General features: G+C 35.3%; 2 protein-coding genes across 3 annotated transcripts; one reads left to right on the top strand and one right to left on the bottom strand.

Annotated features, from left to right (window-relative positions):
* Positions 1 to 1151: 1151 nt before the first annotated feature.
* Positions 1152 to 6428, top strand: LOC113693587 (two-component response regulator ARR12-like). 2 transcript variants are annotated; one of them, XM_027212129.2, is made up of 7 exons: positions 1152 to 1666; positions 1766 to 1913; positions 2840 to 2992; positions 3249 to 3641; positions 3730 to 3806; positions 4299 to 5543; positions 6122 to 6428. In XM_027212129.2, the coding sequence occupies exons 2-7, from the start codon at positions 1766 to 1768 to the stop codon at positions 6188 to 6190; spliced, it is 2085 nt and encodes a 694-aa protein (XP_027067930.2). In that variant the 5' UTR covers positions 1152 to 1666; the 3' UTR covers positions 6191 to 6428. The 2 variants fall into 2 exon arrangements, with proteins under 2 accessions (XP_027067930.2, XP_027067929.2); XM_027212128.2 differs by having other exon boundaries at positions 1152 to 1913.
* A 618-nt stretch (positions 6429 to 7046) lies between these two features.
* On the bottom strand, positions 7047 to 14305 carry LOC113692995 (uncharacterized). Its single transcript, XM_072053055.1, has 3 exons — positions 13737 to 14305; positions 8330 to 8353; positions 7047 to 7752 (listed from the first exon to the last, which is right to left on the bottom strand). Exons 1-3 carry the CDS (start codon positions 13930 to 13932, stop codon positions 7451 to 7453), a joined length of 522 nt encoding a protein of 173 aa, XP_071909156.1. The 5' UTR covers positions 13933 to 14305; the 3' UTR covers positions 7047 to 7450.
* Positions 14306 to 21779: the final 7474 nt, after the last annotated feature.

Here is a 21779-nt window from a genome sequence, read left to right as displayed (position 1 = left end):
GTTACATGCCCAATTTTTATCAGAAGCAGGAGTGATCATCAGTTTTAAGAGACAAAAAGTAAACCCTCTTTTTCTTTCACCATCCTATTGCCCAAAAGGACACAAATGTGGTGCCACACCAAGATATGATGCACTATAGAATGTAATATGTCATCTTGAATTTTTGCTAAATTGGAATTAATGTCACTTTCTCGACAATGAGCCTAACAGAATTATGGATTAAATTGATGCACCATTTTCATTTTTCGAATTTGAATATCATAATTTCATGAAAAAAATTACACCAGTTTGAGAAAAAGTTGGAATGATCAATTATGAAATCAATAAGCTATTTTAAAGAAGCATTCCAAACTTGAACCAACCAACCTTTGTATCTAAACTTCTCTGTCAATCAACACTGAAAAAAAAAAGGGGATTATTTTGCTGGAGTTGAGGGCTTTGAATGACTTGCATAAAAGGGAAAATCTTAAGAGTATCATTAGCATTTAATTCCTAAATAATTACCTGGATTCCCAAACAGATTTCCATTGCAATCCAACCACTAAGTTGCCTCAGTTGACCACACTAACCCCAAAAGATTCACAACTTTTTAGCTCTTTCCACTTACCAAATTTAACTGCAAATGACTAGTAGTATAATGTAGTGAACCCTATGTCCATGTCCATCATTCTTGAATAATATCAACAGCATTTTTCAAACCAAAAGCAAAAAAGAAAAAAAAAAAAAAAAAAAAAAAAGGCCACATACTTCTTCTGCTTATCATTCAACTATATATATGCCAAAATGATTAATGCAAATGGTGGGCCAGCACTGATCCACACACCTTGATCTTTCAAGTTAAAACAAGGTCAACTAAGCAAGCATCACCCTCCACTAAATCCCAACCGTCTGATTACTCTACAATCACCACTTGTGTACCAGATGGAAGTACCAGAGGCAAAAAGTTTGATAAAATTCCTGTCAGGGATCTAGTACATTATTCGAGATCAAGGGGACGTATTTCTCCTAATAGAATCTTCACAGATGGAGGGTCCAGAGTAAACAAGGGACTAGTGCAGCACTGAAGTACTGGTGGACATCAGCAGCAGCTTATCATTTCTAAAGTCCTCCCACTTGAATTTGCAGAATGTGCATGCCTCTGGCTTCATATGAGTTAAGAGAGAGAGTGTGAAAAAGCTCTTGGAAGCAGACTCTCTATTATTCAGAAGACTAGACTGTACAGATATGTTATATAGTTAATTGTTAAATACCATTTTTGTATTTTTGATTGCATTATATTCCACTATTTTATTGATAAAGTTCTTGAGAACAAGGAAAAGGCAAAAGAGAAAAAACAGAGGAGTGAGAGAAAGGGAAGGGAGGGTGGGGGGAAAGAGGAAGAGTTTGTGATGACTTAAAAACTCCCTATGATTTGTTGTATTGTTGGGTTGAAACCATTCAGTCTCTTCTGGCTATCACCATCATTGTCTGTAGTACAGATTTTTTCCCTTCCTTTCTCCAGACAACCAAAGTTTCCTTCTACGTTTATACACCAAAACCAGAGGAAGACACGAACAAAAGCAGGCTAAAGCCTCAACTTTTACTGCTTCTTTGGAGCTTTTTTTTCTCAATAGTTGGTGGTTTTCGAGCAATTTGGTTCGTGGGTTCTTGAGGAACACTCAAGAAAGTGAGGTTTCAGTGTTAAAGATTCAAACTTTATCTCTGTGATCTCTGATTTGTTGCCCTGTTTTCTCATCTTGGATTTTGATGCTTTTTGGATTTAAAGATGACTGTTGAGGAAGTCAGAGGAAATTCAGAAGGTGGAGATAGGAATTATGACCATTTCCCCGTTGGTATGCGAGTTCTTGCTGTAGATGATGACCCAATTTGTCTCAAGTTATTAGACGGTCTGCTCAGGAAATGTCAGTATCATGGTACGTTATGCCTTGGCCTTGTCTGAATTTGAGTTTGAATTCTATAATTTAGATGTTTACTGGGTGGTTTCATGTTTATTATCTGACTTGTGTGCTTTTCGTGTTATGCTATGCCTTAGATTGGTCAAATTTCCATTTTCCATTGGATTCATGGCAATTGTTTCAGTTATGGCTTCTTGAAACTTCGTTAACACCTGCATCCCTCTAATTATTTTGTCGCTTGTGGGGCACGATTAGATTTTGAAGTAAGATTGTTGAATCTGCATTTGATATGATTCTAGGATGTATCATACTATCTGTTGTTTTAAAGACTCTGGACTTTGTTGTGTTTTAAGTGTAGCTTGGATGTGTAATGGCTGTTGTTCATAATGATTTGGTTGTTAGTTTTAAATTATTAGTTTTTCGAAACTTGAAACATTTAAGAGTTTATGATTTTCAAATCTTTTTCTTTCATAGTGCTGCCTTTGTCGTTTTACCTTTTTCTTCTTTCTTTTTTTGTTTATATTTAATGAAAGACAAGCAATTTTTGGTTCTGAATCTCTTTGTGAGTTCAAAGTTGTTGTGATTGTAGAGCAGCCCCTTAAACTCACTTCGCTGTGGTTGAGGTTCATTTTGCTGATGCACATATACTAACTTATTCTATCGTTCATGGATCACTAACTTATTACTTTGGCTCATTTTCTGAAAGTGATCAATTGGAATGCTAGAGCAAGATAAGTTGTATCAGAGATTTCTTTTTGTTTCTGGCTTGACAAATACTGTTTTATATCCTGTAAATGCTGTTCTTCTGTATTTGGTTCTTTCTGCAAGATGTTACTTTTGCTTGGGTGCATTGTGTACGAAGGCATCTTCATAAGTTGTGTGAGTGCTGTTTTGAATGATTGCACTTATTCTTCTTACTGACCATGGGGTGATGACTCTTATAGTTACAACAACAAGTCAAGCAAGAGCCGCATTGAAGATGCTGAGGGAAAATAAGGACCGATTTGACTTAGTAATTAGTGATGTTCATATGCCTGACATGGATGGCTTTAAGCTTTTGGAGCTTGTTGGACTTGAAATGGACCTTCCTGTCATCAGTAAGCAAACAAACTTTCTCTTCTATGTCATTCGGGAATGTTATGACTACTCCTTTCTGGAGTGCATTGGGGAACAGGAAGCATGTCATTTGACTTATCTGCATTGTTTTGGCATTATTTGCTCTGATGAGTAAAGTAAAAACGTTTTACTATTTTGTCTCTCAAAATATATGCATATTGAGCGTTTAGGCATTATGTTATAGAAAGCCTTAGATCATTCTATATGAATTTCTAATAATACCTTGAATTCTGCCAGTGTTGTCAGCAAATAGTGATCCCAAGCTTGTAATGAAGGGGGTCACGCATGGTGCATGTGACTATTTGGTGAAACCTGTCCGAATTGAGGAGCTGAGGAACATTTGGCAACATGTTATCAGGAGAAAGAAGTTTGATACCAACAAGCAAGGCAAGTCTACTTATGAAGACAAGGCTCTTCAGGGACATGGAGATGTCTGTCAAGGGCATCAGAACACAGGTACCACAGATCAGAATGGAAAACTTAATAAAAAGAGGAAGGATGAAGAAGACGAGAGTGAAGATACCGGAAATGACCATGAAGATCCATCAACACAGAAGAAGCCTCGAGTTGTTTGGTCCATTGAGCTACACAGGAAGTTTGTTGCCGCTGTTAATCAGCTTGGAATAGAAAGTGAGTACTCCAGCACCAATAATTCTGGCCTTTCTTCGTGTTTCATTTATATCTTTAACTACATTTTCCACTTTTTTTTCCTATGCAGAAGCTGTTCCTAAAAGAATTCTTGACTTGATGAATGTTGAAGGGCTCACTAGGGAAAATGTAGCCAGCCATCTCCAGGTATGAATTTATCCTCATGGGATTGTAAATTCTTTCCTCAATACCGAACAACCGTTTGCTTGTGATTGCTAGACATTTAGACATTTTTGGGATATGTATAGCACGAACGAGTAAAATGGCATACGATCATTACAGAATTGATGGTTTTTAAAAGAGTAGAAAAATGTAATATAAGTACTGTTTACCTGTGGCCTGAATGTCCCATAGCGTAATCCTTCTTAAGCAGAAAGCAGATTCCATGTGCTAAATGACAGGAATGACCATTATAACATCAATGGAGGCCAGTAATGGTTGCCATTTCAATGTCAATTAGGAAATTTGCAAATAAAAGGAGTGAAGGAAGGTGGTATGCTCCACATTAGTTGCAGTTAACTGTTTTCTTTATGAAGAACTTGATGCCTAAAATTTTAGAACTCTAAAATTTGCATATTTTCGTAGTCCACTTTTTGGCTTTTTGGATTCTAATAGTGCAAAAGTCCAATTGTAATGCAGAAGTATAGACTTTACCTGAAAAGGATAAGTTCAGTTGCAACCCAGCAAGCCAACATGGTTGCTGCATTAGGAGGTAAGGATGCTGCTTATATGAGGATGAGTACATTAGATGGATTTGGAGATTTTCGGACCTTGAGTGGGTCAGGAAGGCTCTCAAATCCTGCATTTGCTTCATACACACAAGGTGGCATGCTTGGTAGACTGAATAGTCCAGCAGGCATCAACCTCCGTAACCTTGCTTCACCTACAGTAGTGCATCCAAGTCATGCTCAAACTTTAAACAACTCCACTGGTACCCTTGGGAAATTGCATCCAGCTGTTTCTCCAGCAAGTCAAACTGCAAGTGTGTTTCAAGGAGTTCCATCATCATTGGAGCTTGATCAGTTGCAACAGAATAAGTCAGCCATGCATATTGGTGACTTTAATCCCATGGACGACTCAAGGATTTTTGGTGCTCCTAGTGCTTTTACAGACGCTAGAGCTCTAGCAATCAACTCAAATAGCAATTTAACTGGTGTTCCAAATAACAGTTTGATGCTACAGGGGAATTCCCAGCAAATACTAGCTGGGGGAGGTTTTGTAGATCAATCTTCTTTTCCCTCTGAATTATTCAACAGGGATGTTGGTGTTTCTTCCAAGTTTGTGGATCATGGTAGAACTAATGAGAACTGGCAGAGTGCAGTTCAGTTATCAAAATTCCCTTCGAATGCTTTGGCACCAAATGACTCTTTCAGCCAAGGACAACTGCCTCTCTCCAGTGTGAGAGACAATAATTCTTCAGCTGGACCTCATCAACAGAACAGCCCTCTTGGATTTTCTTCTACTGCGACCACTGCAGCTCCTCTTGAAGATTCAAGAGGAGAAATACAGTGTCAAGAAGGCTTGGTTAGTGGTAGTGTTCAAAATTTGAGCCAAGCATCAGCCCAGCGGTGGGGGGTTTCTAAGCAGAGTTATTCACACAACTCGAATAATAGTTTCAGCACCTTAAATCCTCAGGCTTCTCCTCCTTTAAGTCAGAGCATGGGACAAACTGGAATCACGGACAGAAGGATGGATATGTGTTTAACTGGCCAATCAGGTGTGGGCATTTCATCTTTCTTGCAGCACAGTCAAGTTGAGAACCCAACAACGGGGTCAAGAACAAGGTCCGGTGAAGACTACATGCTGGAACAAATAAGACCACAAGGAGGTTTTGTTCCTAATAGCTATGACTCCTTGGATGATTTAATGTCTGCAATCAAACGGGTAAGGGTGCTCTCCAGTTATCCTGCCTTGCTCATCTAGTTTCTGGATGCAGTATGCAATTATTGTTATTAATTTTACCTACATGAAGTGATTAAAAGGATGTTCAAATTAATTCGCCACAGATGAAATCTTTTATTCCATCTGCTCCGGGATTACTTATTTATTAATTATTTAACTTCTGATTTCACTAGCAAATATATGTCTATGTTTTGGGAGATTACTAACAGAATTCATAATCATTGTCTGCCCTTTTTCCCTGAAAGACTCGTATTGCTTTTATATTTGCGGTACATTCTCAAAGACATGCTAAAGATTATATTAGGACCAGCAGTGTAGAGCACTCTAAACTCAAAATCATCTAACTTTAATTCGTTTACCTTTTTTGGCTGGTGGAGGTGTTGGAGTAGATTATATGCATGATGTCCAATTTTGTGTCCCCCAAAAGTCATTGCCTTTCAAATTTGTAGGGAGAAGATGCATTTAAAATCAGTAACATCATAATCATCAATAGCCTTACTTTTCCAACATCGCCATCTTTGTATTAGGATATCATTCTGATATTTTGATGTTTGATGCAGGAACCAAATGGAAGCATGTTTGACGGTGACATGGGTTTTGATGCTTACCAATTTGGGTCATGCATATGAGGATTGTGGGTAGTGGCTCGTCCAGAAAGACCAGTGGAACCAACTTCTTAGAACTCACTCTTTAGGAGCTGTATCATTATGTAATCTCCTCTCTCTCTCTCTCTCTCTCTCTCTCTCTCTCCAAACAACCCCTCTTTTTCCCCCCTTTACACCCTTTTTCTCTTTATTCTTAAACTTCTAGTATGACATTGGCCAATCATAAGAGTTAGTATTATATGATCTACTATAATTCCTCGTATGGTTGCTTGTTAGCAAGCTAGTTTTAATGGTTTCCTTTTCGCTGTTCTGTGACTTGTCAGCACATTCAACAACATAAAAGCATTCTACATATCAAAATGCATTAAACTAATCATTCTTGAATACTCAAGTATTCCTGAGAATCACTATTCGGACTTGATAAGTAAATATGAATGGCTACTGAATTGTCAGAAATGCAACATACAACGGACTCTCTACGCTTTAAGTATTTCCCGTGATACCGTTTGATCCAGCCCGAGTTTTAGTTATTTAAAAAAGAAAAAAAAAGTTCTGACCTGAGTTTTATGTTCAAGTTCACAGGGAATTACAGAAAGTCTTTGTACCTTCTAATACCACAGAGCTTCCAAATCTCAGAAGTTAAAAGTGCACAGCAAGCAATGAGAACTCTTTTGTAGGCTCTGCCTAGAAGAGATTTTGTTATCACACTAATGAGCATTCTCATCACAGGAAGTTTTTAAGTATTAGAAGCACATTCTGACACTGAAGGAAATTTCAGGAAAAGATGTTAAATCATGTAAAAATAGTTCCCAACTGCCAATGCTGCAATTTGACTCAAAAGGATGAAGTAGAATGAAAGCAAGCTGCCCCTCAAAAGAAATGGCACAGAAAATAGTACTAAATCATTAGCCCATCTTGAATGTCCAGTCAAATGTTGAGAATACGGTAAAACCATCTTATGCTGCCCTTCCTGCTTCCATTAAAAGCGACCATTAAGACAATGCAATAAACAAGCTGGCTGGTGCTGGCTTAAAATGGACTGCCGAGCTCTATCACACTTGGGTGATCACGAAGGACCTGTAAAAATTCTATCCCTGATGAATGCAGAAGAGTTTTCAGCAACATAGCAGCATGTACATTTGTTTTTAATGTGAGCCATCTTAATTACTGGTGGATACAGAGGTCAAAGGTAAGATTGAAAGCGGCAGAGAGCAAAATTCTTTCGCAATCTTATATCAACTGAGCCAGCGAATCTTTTCGCCATCATACAAAAGCTCACCTCTTCTATTCCCCTTCCCAACCTAGTTGACGGGCTCTATGTTCCCACATGGAAGTTATTTTCTTTTCCTTAGTAAGTAGTGCCTGAGCTCGTTCTCTAGCTTCCTCACAAGTTTCTGTGGCAGCATTGCATTTTTCAGCTTCCCTTTGATATTGAGAAGCCAACCTTTTTGCTTCTCCTAAGGTGATATTCATATGATGCATGTGCTCCTCACCAACAGTCTCTTGCAGCTTTAGCTCCTCTGTCAGTAAATCCACGAATTGTTTCTCCATCTCTTCCTTCAGATCAGGGTCATCCTTTCCACAATCTGTCATTGCAAAGGAAGTATTCAGAATTGGGTCTTTTAAAGCACACATAAATTGTGTGATGCACAAACAACATTCACAAGGGCCTATAAGATTATCCGCAATTCTCATCTTTATGGTGTCAAGTTTCTCACTAAAAGAAAGCTACTTAAGAATATTACTAATCAGCCTCGAAATATTCTATCAACCAAAATTATACAGAAATACTTCCACAGCTTCTCATTTCGGCTGCATTCATAGCTGAGGCTCCTAGATATGTACAAAAAGCTGGATTTAAAATGAATGACAACTCATTTAATGAAAAAAAAAAACAAACGGTATCCTCTTCATTTCATTTATTTTGAGTAAAGGAGTGCTGCATTTTCTTGAGTTGTAGGTTAAGGGAAAAAAAATGAATAACCACTCAAAGCCATTATACTTTTCCTGCCATCATTTTTCTTTTTCAACTTCTGGCAAACGGAAGACATGACAATTCTCTAATCCAAGAATCGGAGAGTAGAATAAGAAATCTGAAGCATAAAAAAAAGGCCCTGAAATTCTGATTTGCAAAAAAGAACATAGTTCAAGGAAGAAGCTCACCTGTAACAGAAAGATTTGCCAAGCCTGCCAAAAGATAACATACAAGTGTTTAGTTCAGGTAAATTCAAGATTTTTAAAAAAAAAAAGTACTACATGCAAGCTCCTATGCAGTTTGTAAACAAAGCCTGGGAAGCACAAGATTAGGAATGACACTCCACTTGCTCCTGGTAGGATGGGAATTGGGAGTAGAATAACATAATAGAACTGTTCAGACCTACAAATCATATCTTTCAATAAAGAGCACAACAAACTTGTATAAGAAAAATGGAAAAGAGCATCCTTTCTTCCATTTATTAGACGTGACTTTTGAGCTGCATCGATAAGGTTGGATATAGACCCTCCATGACTACGTGACTTATCATACCATGCAGTCCAGTTCACTATCCAAGTCAACCACAAGTTTTTCTTGAATACAATGGGTCCGTTTGGATTCTTGTTTTTGGGACTGTTTTTGAAAAACTGTTTTTCACATTCCAAATGCTACAGTAAATGTGTATTTCAAAAACAATTTCAAAAACACATATCCAAACAATATATCAAAAACAACTCCAAATACATATTTAATATGTTTATTTCAATTAAATATAGGATATATATATTATATTAATTTAAATATATTTATTCCAATTATGTATAATATTATATATTATATCAATTGAAATAAATATTATATTTTATATAAATACATTTATTTATATATATATAAATTTATAAATATATTTATGCAATTTTGTTTTATAATAGATATTAATATATATAATATGTATATTTCAATTATGTATATTATATATAAATTATATTAATATTAATTAATATTATATATATTATATATTTGTAATATTATATATTTATATATTTATTTATACATTTTATAAATATTTTATTTTATATAAAATATATTTGTATACATTTATAATATATTTATATAAATATTATATATTATATAAATTATATATAATATAAATATGTAACTATACATTTATATAAATATTGTATATTATATATTATATATTTAATATATACATAATATATATTTTATATATTATACATTTATACATAATATATATATGTATATTTATAAAATACATTATATTATGTATTATATATAATATAATACATTTATACATTTATAATAATATACATAATATTAATTATACATTTATACATAATATTAATACATTTATATTAATTATATTCATACATTTATACATAATATTAATAAATATTTATAATATATTAATTTATACATTTATATAATATTCATTTATAATTTATACACATTTATAATAATATACATTTATACATTTATTAATATATTTAAATTATCTATTATATATAATATAATACATTTATATATTTTTATATAAATATATAAATATATTCATTTATAAATATTTATAAATGTATTATAAATGCATAAATGTATAAAAATATAAAAATATATAAATTATAAGTTATAAATTATACATTTATATGATATTTATTATAATTTATAATTTATAATAATATACAGTTATACATTTATAAATATATTTATATTATGTATTATATATAATATAATACATTTATATATTTATTTAAATATATAAATATATTTATTTATAAATATATTATAAATGCATAAATGTATATAAATATAAATATATAAAAATTTTAAATTTTAAATTATAATAAACATTTATATAATATTCATTTATAATTTATACATTTATAAATATATTTATATTATGTATTATATATAATATAATGCATTTATATATTTTTATATAAATATATTTATTTATAAGTATTTATAAATGTATTATAAATGCATAAATGTATATAAATATAAAAATAAAAAATTATAAAAATACTCAAAAATATGTTTTAAAAATACCTCTAAAAATAATCCAAAAAAATCTACAGTAAAAGTTTTTCATATAGTTTTTGAAAAACAACCCCAAAAACAACTAATCCAAACGGACTTGTATTTGAAAAACGAAATGCTACAGTGCTGTTTTTGAAAAACAACCCCAAAAACAGCTAATCCAAACGGACCCAATGGTTTTCAGTAAAAGCAGATGGAATGAACACAAACTATCTGATGTAGAATGCATTAATAAGTGTGCTCACAGAGTAATTTTAGCCATTGGATTTACGGGAAAGCTGATGTGGTTCAATGTGGACAAGAAACTATCTGGAATGAACACTTCTATTGATCATTGAGGCCCCTCTTCCAGAAAGTTTCGCCAATGAAAAAGGGCCCTGGAAGAGCACATTTCATTTCACAAATCAAGTAAATACTCAATTGTTTCTTGGTCAATGTAAATGGTACGTGTGTCCAATTCTACTCCAAGAAAGGGGCTACAAATATTTAGCAACTTCAAAATGCTAAAGCAACAAATCTACCAAGATATAAGGACTTATCCGGAGTTCTTAATCACATGTTCTCTAAAGCATGCATCCAAATAATGTCATCTTCATGGCAAGTAGAAGAGAAGCAATCTGCTTCAGACATAATAGGCATGATTATGGAATGTCTTGAGCCAGAAATTAAAAATTACCAATAACGAAACAAAAACTTCCATGAACTTAAATGCGACTCCAATTTTAGTATCTCTGATGAATACAGATATACTGGTCCAAAGTACACCCTTGCACCTGTAAAATTATCACACTAGTTCTGACATGCTGTTTGACTCTTACATTGACATGCAGACAATCAACCACAATAAGTTGGCCATGGGTTTGAAATTATCTTAATTCCATACATGGATAAACAGTGGACAAGTGAAAAGAGCCCACAGCCAAAGAATGGACTGTTACAGAATATCATAAGAGATACCACCACTGGGTGTTTTCGTCTCTATCACAGTTCCTCCATTCAATTAAGCCTCATTGTTCCATCAATAACAGCATGTATTGTTTCCCATCTCCATTGAGTTGTTTACCAGTCAACAGTAAGCTTTTCGTAAGGAGTTACTTCAAACTACAAGAACGCTCCAGTAGGTTAGCATTGTATTTTGTCTATTGCCTTAATTTGTAACAAACCCTCAACCTTTACTCACACGCCCACCTCTACCCTGGCGTGAACTGGTCAAAGAGATGGCAGCAACAAAAATATGCTGCAAAGGGTTAAATTTTTGAATTGATGAGCATCTGACCGGAATTGTACTGTGAGCAGAAATTTTGATCAAGAGTTTCAGCAGGTAAGCTCCCTTCCCCACACAAATACAAATATACCACTGCAAATTAAAGAAGGCAGAGACAGTTGAAGGTAAAGGGCAAGGTGAAAGTCAGCAGAGGAAGTTTAGGTTAATGGAGGATAATGCCAACAAAATACAAATGCTCATTTAACTCAGGATCTACTGAGTCACATTTTCTTGGCCCTTTCCATTTAGATACTTTATACTCGAGATTAGTATATGGAGATAAGTTGGAAAGCAAAGAGCTGGAGGAAACACCAATCTGGTGAGAGGAGTCATATTTGGTTTTGATCACTTATTGTGTTGCTTAGACACCCGTGACAACTCTCGTCCACTAAAAATGCATGGAAAACTACCTCTGATAGCCATATAAGCATGTAATAGACAAATCCCTTAATTTCTTATAATTCAAAGAAGTCAAGTCGTTCAACGAAATCAAACGAGAGCGACAGACAAGAATAAGGAGAAGCTTATAAAAGGTTTGATTAACCTGCAAGTACACCATGAAGGAAACATAAATGGAAGCTTCTCGTTGCAACCACTTTCAAGAATTGAGGTAGGCTTTACCTTTGGATAGTCAAATTTATGATACCAACAATCATGGCATCATAACTCAGAAGTTTTCTTGTGTTTTATTTGGTTTACCACACTGGACCAATTTACTTTCTGGTAGATTAAACTCTAACCCACAAGGGGAATGGATAATCAATTGCAACAGGTGAATCACTTTCCTGTAATTGACTGAATGTGCTCAATATCTATTGCATCACAACCTAAGGTCCCAAGATCATCTTGGGAGATTTAGTGAGGCTTCCGATTTTTCCTTCATGGTATTAGAGCTGGTCAATCAAGCATCAAACTAACTTTTGTAAACCAGACTTCCTCTGACTTCTTTTTCCTCAATTTCATATATTATATAACTGCCCCATTAACGAAGTACCTCAACAAAGAAACTTAGATACATCTTCACTATCATACAGCTTTCAACAGCTAATAACATACTTTCAATTCTCCATCAAGCTTAAACATGAAGATGTTATCCTGAATAAAAAAGAAACAAACAGAAAGAACTCTAGTATGTTGCGGCATTCTTTTCAAAAGAGAAGCAGCATAATTATATCTATTTCCCTAATCACTCGAGCCATGTCGAAAATCTATTTCTCATGCAGAAAAATAGGATCTTTACCTGCAACTAATGCTGAACAAAATACTAAACCCCACAAACCCAAACTGATCTTATACTCTGGAATAAAAAGGGTACAGCAAGACACAAAAGGGTGCATTCCATTCAAAGTATGACCTTAGCAACTGGATTTGCATGTGATGGATAATAGTTTTGAGCTCCAGAGTCACGATACATAAATATGCCATTTTACAAACATGTTTGCTTCCTGCATAAAGCATGCAACTACATGCAGCATGTAAAGGTCCTGCATAGTGACTCCTCAAGATAGTTGCATGTGTACCAAAAGCATGGGACTATGCCGCTATGGTACCAAAAGTAAGGAGTCCCCACCTTTTTGGTGCAAATGGCAGCCATCTAGGTGGGACTCCTAAGTAAGAATCTCCCCCATTGCATAAGGCAAGATATGGTCAGGCTGCTCAATTCCAGAATGAGTGTGGATTTTTGGCTAACGCAAGCAGAGAAGGGATGCATCTGCATTCTGCCAATGTAGATGGATACTGCTTGGAAGCAGCCAGAAAGCATCATATATGGCAATATAAAAACCATGCACCAAACTCCTAGATTCCCACGCAAAAGCCTGATACACCCTCCCCCCCCCCCCTCCCCAAAACAAAAATACAAAAACAAAACAAAAAAAAAGTGGTTTTTTTTGTTTTATTGTTGGGGGTTGGGGAGGGTTTGGGCATGAACTACACCGACATTACATTATGAACCCAAACTACTCCTGCAAATATCGATCTCGGCATTAAGAAACCTAGAACAAATTTTAAAGCCCTCTAATTTTCAGCCCAGATAAACATGCAAGATTTGCATTCAATTCGAATAAACACAAGATTATCCCGAATAAAGACAAAAAGAAAATCAAAAGCGATCTAAGGTGTCCCAATTCCACAGTTCTTCAGATATTTAAAAAAATGTTACAAATGCTAGCTCAAATCCACAAAATATCAAATTTGGTCATGAAATCACACAGGCGTGACGAACAAAAAGGAATAATTATTCCAAAGCATGAAACTTTGACCAATAAATAGCATACCAGGAGCAATCTTGAGAAGGGAAAGAGGAGGGGCGCAATCACAAACACAAGGACTGCAAGAATTAAACGATGTAGCTTTCAAGCTGAGACTTTTCTTGAATTTCCAGTAAATTGCAGGCCCAGATACACAGAGAGCTGAAACCACTGCAAATACAACCAAACAGCACCTTACACAGTTCCCAGATCGCCTTGACATCTTCCTAATTGCCAATAGCAAAGGAGCAGTAGTAAGTAATTTGAGTGGGAAGGATTATGAATATTGGATCTACTGCTTTGTTTTGATTTGAGGTTTTGAGGTGGAAATGGGAAGTGGGGCTGCTGCCTTTCTGGCACACCTCCATTTAATAGCTGTGAGCAGTAGTTAGTTACGCTAGTGTACTTTCCATTAACTTCAGTCAAAGGTGGTTTTCTCTGGTTATGAATGATTGCTTTTACTTATGGGCAAATTGCAGTTTTGGTCCCCTCACCTATCAATTCTGTGACTTGATTCGCTCCCACATTTTGAAGGAATGGAGAAATACAAACGATGAAGGGATAAAAACACCAGAGACTCGTATGTTAGGTGTGGTTAACTGTTTTGTTGAATGGACTGTACAATTGCTGACCAATTGCCCGGTGCATCCATGGAGAAGATGTGTGTAAGTTGATTTTTTTTGTCAACCCACAACATCTACAATATTTTTATTTTAATTTATATTACAAGAGAGTTTTAAGTGTCTAACTGAATCAATAAAAATTAGAAGTAAAGCAACCTATTTTCAAACTAAAAGGGTACATTACTACTCACTCTCTACCTCCAGATTTTACTGCAAATGTAAAAAATTAAACGTCGACAGTTTTTAATGAGTACCAAATTTTGTCATGTTTTTACACGGTAGTGTTTTAATATCTGCATTTGTTAAATTAATGCATATATGAGATGGTATTACGGTATTGTCAAAATGGGTATCTGCTTTGGATCCCCCTCCCCCCTAAAATAATTAGCGACCATATTAGCTTGAGCGACATCCTTTCTTTTCATATGATAAGCTGCAAGATTAGCTTGAGTAATGGCAAGGGGACCAAAATAAGACCAGCTAAATGTGAAAATTACAGAATTGGGGTTTTTCCCTTTATGTGTCATGATTCGTTGGAACTTCGCATGATCCCTTCTGTCTTATCGGCCCTAATGAACACAGAAGTCAAGAATTCCCACTTAGCAGCCTAGGTGACAGAAGGAGGGAGTGAAGTGGATTAGCCTCATACCTCAATTCAAAACAAGTGAGAGACAATTATTTACCAAATTTTAGGCTAGCAGCATAATTTTTTCCTTAAAATACAATGACATGGTTAAATTAACTTTAGAATAGAAATGTGTGCAATCCTAAATTTGGAAAAATGGTTACCCCTAACAATTGTTCTTGCCTTGTACCATGAGCGTAAATGAAGATATTAGGTGGTAAATGCAAATTTCTCTTCTTGCATGTGGTGGTAGGGGCAGAAAAAGAGAAGGATTGCAAGAATGCATGAGACCTTGATTCTAAGGCCTACCAGGGCATGTATTGGTAGGTCGTGTCATGGTTACAAGCATAGTTTGCCGTGCTATTCTCACAAGGATCCACAACTTGAAAAAGCCACAAAGGGGATTAAAAGGTTGATTTTTCCTAGGATGACAATTGATACATTCCCAAACAACAAAAGACATTCTTAATTTCCTTTTAAAGCTAAAATCATTAACTACTAACAAGTGGGCAGTGTCTCTTTGTGCTTTTCTTCTTCTTTTTTTTTTAATAAAAAAAAGGTTTGAATAAGTTTGGTTTGATTATCACCACAAATCAGGCATGTACTAGATCATAGATCGCTTATAGGGGTGCTTATAAATTATTCATCAACATAGTTTTCGCATCGACAGCAGAATTCAAATATCGACAGTAAGATTCAAAAATTTTAAGGCTTAACATTTACTCAAGTCAGGCCTCGGGTTTGGACAAGTTAAGTATAACCAGTGGATTTTACTTCGCTTTTTCTGTCTAAAACTAGGAGGCATGGACCGCGCGCTGCGCGGTTGCAATTTATCATGAATGCCCATAAAGCATCTGTAATATGTAATATAATTTGAAAAATAAAAAAGAAATTGACTTCGTTAGATAACACAAGCCAATTACTAATGCACATCAACAACATGAGAAGCATTTCAAAAACTAATATACGGCCTCAAATCATCGCAAACTTGTCAAAGAAAGCTAGATACATATAGTATGAGAAAACTTGCACCCTTTTCACATAGGCATATACAGTTTGCCTTAGTAGCTAAAAAGAAGACTATTATGTTACATTTCTCTATTTTGACACTTGCTATAACGATTACATGCAACAAAAATTCACTTCATTAAGCATAAACAACTATGAGGTCACTCGTCAGTCGCCATCAGCAACACAAACTGAGCCAAATTGCACTTGAGCCTAGGTTTTGAATGCCTTAGAAGTCCCATGATAAATCTACACCATAAGCTATCTCCTTTTTAGATGCAAGTATCAGCCCATCCTATTAAAACAACAATAGGGAACAGTTAGTTATCATCCTATTTATACCAGTGAAGAACCAAAAACACAACAAATGAAATCAAGATTTTAAGAAAGTAAAAGTTAGCTTGGAATCTATGAAGCCTGACCATGTAATGCTCAATATAAATACCTTCAATATCATAGTTGAAGGCCCAACCAAGTTTTTTCCTTGTTGAGAGTGTAATTTGAGTTACAATCATGAACACCCAGTGCAATGTGGATGGATGGCTTCAAAACAGAGAACCATATCAGCCATTTCATTAACGCTTACCATTTCATCCCTACCACTAATAAAATTGAAGAATATTAAGTTAAGATTAATTTTTAAGTTAATAGGGAGAATTATAGTGTGTATACTCAACCAAGCATAACTACACAGATACATAATCAGTATTATTAAATAGAATTTCACTTTCAATTAAATAATATAGTGTATGCTCAACCAAACATAACTACACAGATATGAACCAAAGTTGGAACAGTAGAACTCCCTTTGGCTCTATGTCTTATATGTTGAAAGTCCAACTCAAAGAAAAAAAAATGGGAAAATAAATTGCCAGACCCTCTTTAGTGCTTGGAAAATATCGATATTACCTAAAGCACCTTCAATGCACGCAAAAATAATGTTATAAAATTGGTAGACTACAACAGGCATTGAATCAGATTCATTAAACTTCGTATTCATTAACAATTGCTTAATATCAAAATAAAGGCATGAGTTGAGGCATAGAAAAACCTAACATTCTTTGCTAGTATGTGCATTTAAATAAACCTAACAAATGGCATTTAACCAACAATATATCACCTCAAGCATAGAAAATGATCTGTGTGTACCTCTATTTATTATAGTCCTTGTGTTCATCTCCTAATATGTATATGATAGCCATTGGCATAATAAAACTTCAGTAATCCGGCAACATTGTAGACCTGTGAATTAAAGATTCATTAGCTAAAATGAAACCTGTATTTTGGGCATACATGAGCAAATACCTTGGCCTAGCATTCAACAAACCAAAAAATTAGGTTGAGTGGCTATCTAGATTGAACCTAAAATTGGTTAGTAAAAAACCAAAACTTTATAGCATGAACTAATTAAGTGAAAAAGTTGTACTGCTGCTACTTTGGTCTGAAAAGCTGGAACAACTTGTAATTAAAAACAAGCATGTTTTGTGTAAGGCCTGGTGCAACCCAATGAGTACAAACAATATCACAATGATGCACAAAGATATATCAAATTTAAGCACAATAAAGAAAACTTAATTAAAGAGAAAAGATGAGAAATGCAAACCAAATATCAATCCAATAGCCTCTTCAATAGATGGCGATGCTAACCAAGATGTACAAGTGAAGGCTCACTCCTTCCTCACCCCAAACACACTTTAGTTGAGCCAAGGAGTTTTACAACTATTCTAGTTAACCCTCAACAACCTACACTTGAAAGATCACACACCCAATTAAGAACTATTTTATACAAATGAGGCAACCTTCACCAAGGTTTTACCACTTCAAGTGATAGGTTCACCTTCACCAAGGTTTTACTCCTCCTAGAGAATAACCTTCACTTGAGCAACCTCACAACCCAACTTTCCCAACCCCTTATACAACCAACAAAGAATCTTTCTATTCAAAAATCTCACTTGTAAGCTTGTATTTTGTGTTGGCAAAAGTCCCTTATCTTCTTGTGCTTTGGGGTTTTTATAAAAGGTGAGAAATGACTCCAAAAGGCTCTCCAACGGTCAAATATTAAATGCTGTCAAAACTAGCCGTTGGCCTGTCGGACGTCCGAACCACCTGTCGAACGTCCGAACCCTGCGTCCGAACGTCGTCAGAGAGTCATCAAATCTTTGCGAAATTTCTCGGACGTCCGATGCGATCGATGTGCGTCCGATCCTTCCGGACGTCCGATACTTCCTCACGAGCGTCCGACAGAGTTTCCTTCTTGATGTTCTTCATCCTTTCGGACGTCCGATAGCGTCCGACATGAGTGCCCTGTTTTTGCTTCTTCTTTTATGCCACAAGAATCTATTCTAACAAATTACTCACATAAAAACATTAGCCCAAATCTACATTTTGGTTTGTTAATCATCAAAACCAAGAATTGATCGACCAAGGTCAATAATCTCCCCCTTTTTTATGATGACAAACAAAATGAAGATTTCTTTTATCAAATAAGTTCAAATATACTCCTCCTAGAGAATAACCTTCACTTAAGCAATCTCACAACCCAACTTTCCCAACCCCTTATACAACCAACAAAGAATCTTTCTACTCAAAAATCTCACTTGTAAGCTTGTATTTTGTGTTGGCAAAAGTCCCTTGTCTTCTTGTGCTTTGGGGTTTTTATAGAAGGTGAGAAATGACTCCAAAAGGCTCTCCAACGGTCAAATATTAAACGCTGTCAAAACTAGCCGTTGGCCTGTCGGACGTCCGAACCACCTGTCGAACGTCCGAACCCTGCGTCCAAATCACCTGTCGGACGTCCGAACCCTACGTCCGAACGTCGTCAGAGAGTCATCAAATCTTTGCGAAATTTCTCGGACGTCCGATGCGATCGATGTGCGTCCGAGGCATGCGTCCGATCCTTCCGGACGTCCGATACTTTCTCACGAGCGTCCGACAGAGTTTCCTTCTTAATGTTTTTCATCCTTTCGGACGTCCGATAGCGTCCGACATGAGTGCCCTATTTTTGCTTCTTCTTTTATGCCACAAGAATCTATTCTAACAAATTACTCACATAAAAACATTAGCCCAAATCTACATTTTGATTTGTTAATCATCAAAACCAAGGATTGATCGACCAAGGTCAATAATCTCCCCTTTTTGATGATGACAAACAAAATGAATATTTCTTTTATCAAATAAGTTCAAATAAAGCTCCCCCTTAGAAAGTGCCAACATACAAAGAAATTTCAATAAATCCTACTCCCCCTTTTGGCATCAATCAAAAACAAACTCCCCCTTTATTTTTCAAATTAAGACCATATTGAATATCAAAATTTTCAATTGTACTTACAACCATATATCACTTCTTGGATCAAATCTTCATGATGTACTTAAATATGAGAAATTTCATTTGGTACCCTTTCTTTATAGGGTCCTTGGGAGTTAATACAACATGATCTAGCAATCCACATGAATTTCATACTTTTTCTCATATTTTTCTTTACATAGCAATCATTTTGCATATGTCCAAATTGCAACAAAAGTGACACATGACTGAAGTATTTTGCACATAGGTGGATTTAATGCAACTAATTTTCTTACTTCTTATCATAGCAAACTTATTTATGCCTTGAAAGATTTGCTTTCTTTTGTTTGAGAAAACTTTTGTTTTTCAGTTTGGAGAAACACGTTCAAGTCATTAATTTTTTTCTTCAACAAATTCTGTTCCTCCAACATTTTTTCATAAAACTTTGTTTTCTCTTCCAACTTTCTTTTCAAAACATTTTTTTGATTTTTTAAATCATCATTTTCCATTCTCAAACATTTGTTTTCTTGAAAAAATTTGAAGTTTTCTTCCAACAAATCATTTATTTTTGTTTTCAAATCTTTATTTTTAGCATAAGATTTTCTCAAACTTTTATGCATTTTAATCATAAGAATTTTCACATCATCATCTTCATTATCTTCATCACAAGAAGAGTGATAAGAACTTACCTCATCTTCTCCAACGGCCATTAGTGCCATTTGGGCCAACTCTTCTTTTTCTCTTTTTGAATTGCATTCATCCAATGTAACTTTGCAATCTCCTCTTGAACATCTCTTGTTGAACATCTTCTTGAAACTTTTGATGTGAGGAGTTATATCATTGTCCACTTCCATGATTTCATTACCCATGAAGGATGGGTTATCCCCCACTTGAGATGTTTTAAAAGCTATGCATCTCTTATACATTCTTGCATTTTCTTCCTCTTGCACTTTGAATTTCAGTTTTAATTCATAAGAGGTTAGGGTATCCACAAGAGATTCAATGGACATAGAATTTAAATCCTTTGCCTCTTCTATAGCATTTATTTTATTTTCCCATTCTTTTGGTAAGGCATTCAAAATCTTTCTATTTTTCTCACTCAAAGAATATTCTTTTCCAAGCAATTTAAGATCTTGAATAATGTCACAAAATCTATTACACATCTTATCAACATTTTCAAGAGGATGCATTTTGAAAAATTCATATTGAGAAACAAGCAAAGATTTCTTTTGTTCTTTAATATCTTGGTTACCTTCATGAAATACACACAATTTATCCCAAATATCTTTAACTGATTTACAACCTTTAATCCTACTAGATTCATTTACATCTAATGCATTGTACAATATACACATGATCTTGGCATTCAAAGAAAGGTATCTCTTGTCTTTTTCATTCAATTCTTGTCTAGTTTTTAATCTACTCAAATTGGTGGTGGAGTCAACTATTCTAGCTTCATAAGAACCACCTTCTACCACATACCATAATTCAATATAAACGGATTGTAAGAAAATCATCATTCTTTGTTTTTACATGCTAAAATGAGAACCATTAAACATAGGTGGTCTATCAATAGATTGCCCTTCTAAAAAAGAAACTTTTATGGTTGCCATGATCTTTACTCTAAGCGGTTAAACTTGATCAAAAGAGACCAATCTCTGATACCAATTGTAAGGTCTGGAGCAACCCAATGAGTACAAACAATATCACAATGATGCACAAAGATATATCAAATTTAAGCACAATAAAGAAAACTTAATTAAAGAGAAAAGATGAGAAATGCAAACCAAATATCAATCCAATAGCCTCTTCAATAGATGGCGATACTAACCAAGATGTACAAGTGAAGGCTCACTCCTTCCTCACCCCAAACACACTTTAGTTGAGCCAAGGAGTTTTACAACTATTCTAGTTAACCCTCAACAACCTACACTTGAAAGATCACACACCTAATTAAGAACTATTTTATACAAATGAGGCAACCTTCACCAAGGTTTTACCACTTCAAGTGATAGGTTCACCTTCACCAAGGTTTTACTCCTCCTAGAGAATAACCTTCACTTGAGCAACCTCACAACCCAACTTTCCCAACCCCTTATACAACCAACAAAGAATCTTTCTACTCAAAAATCTCACTTGTAAGCTTGTATTTTGTGTTGGCAAAAGTCCCTTATCTTCTTGTGCTTTGGGGTTTTTATAGAAGGTGAGAAATGACTCCAAAAGGCTCTCCAACGGTCAAATATTAAATGCTGTCAAAACTAGCCGTTGGCCTGTCGGACGTCCGAACCACCTGTCGAACGTCCGAACCCTGCGTCCGAACGTTGTCAGAGAGTCATCAAATCTTTGCGAAATTTCTCGGACGTCCGATGCGATCGATGTGCGTCTGAGGCGTGCGTCCGATCCTTCCGAACATCCGATACTTCCTCACGAGCGTCCGACAGAGTTACCTTGTTGATGTTTTTCATCCTTTCGGACGTCCGATAGCGTCCGACATGAGTGCCCTGTTTTTGCTTCTTCTTTTATGCCACAAG

This window comes from Coffea arabica, chromosome 6c, assembly GCF_036785885.1.
Source record: "Coffea arabica cultivar ET-39 chromosome 6c, Coffea Arabica ET-39 HiFi, whole genome shotgun sequence".
NCBI classification, from domain to species: domain Eukaryota; kingdom Viridiplantae; phylum Streptophyta; class Magnoliopsida; order Gentianales; family Rubiaceae; genus Coffea; species Coffea arabica.
This window is presented reverse-complemented; position numbering and strand designations above follow the sequence as displayed.

Bases quoted from the DNA above. Each gene is read 5' to 3' on its own strand.
- LOC113692995 (XM_072053055.1), bottom strand. From the start codon at position 13,932: ATGTCAAGGCGATCTGGGAACTGTGTAAGGTGCTGTTTGGTTGTATTT. The intron at 8,354-13,736 runs GTATGCTATTTA...ATCTTTTGGCAG, and splicing joins CCTTCTCAAGATTGCTCCTG to GCTTGGCAAATCTTTCTGTT. The intron at 7,753-8,329 runs GTGAGCTTCTTC...TTGCAATGACAG, and splicing joins GGCAAATCTTTCTGTTACAG to ATTGTGGAAAGGATGACCCT.
- LOC113693587 (XM_027212129.2), top strand. From the start codon at position 1,766: ATGACTGTTGAGGAAGTCAGAGGAAATTCAGAAGGTGGAGATAGGAAT. The intron at 1,914-2,839 runs GTACGTTATGCC...TGACTCTTATAG, and splicing joins CAGGAAATGTCAGTATCATG to TTACAACAACAAGTCAAGCA. The intron at 3,642-3,729 runs GTGAGTACTCCA...TTTCCTATGCAG, and splicing joins TAATCAGCTTGGAATAGAAA to AAGCTGTTCCTAAAAGAATT.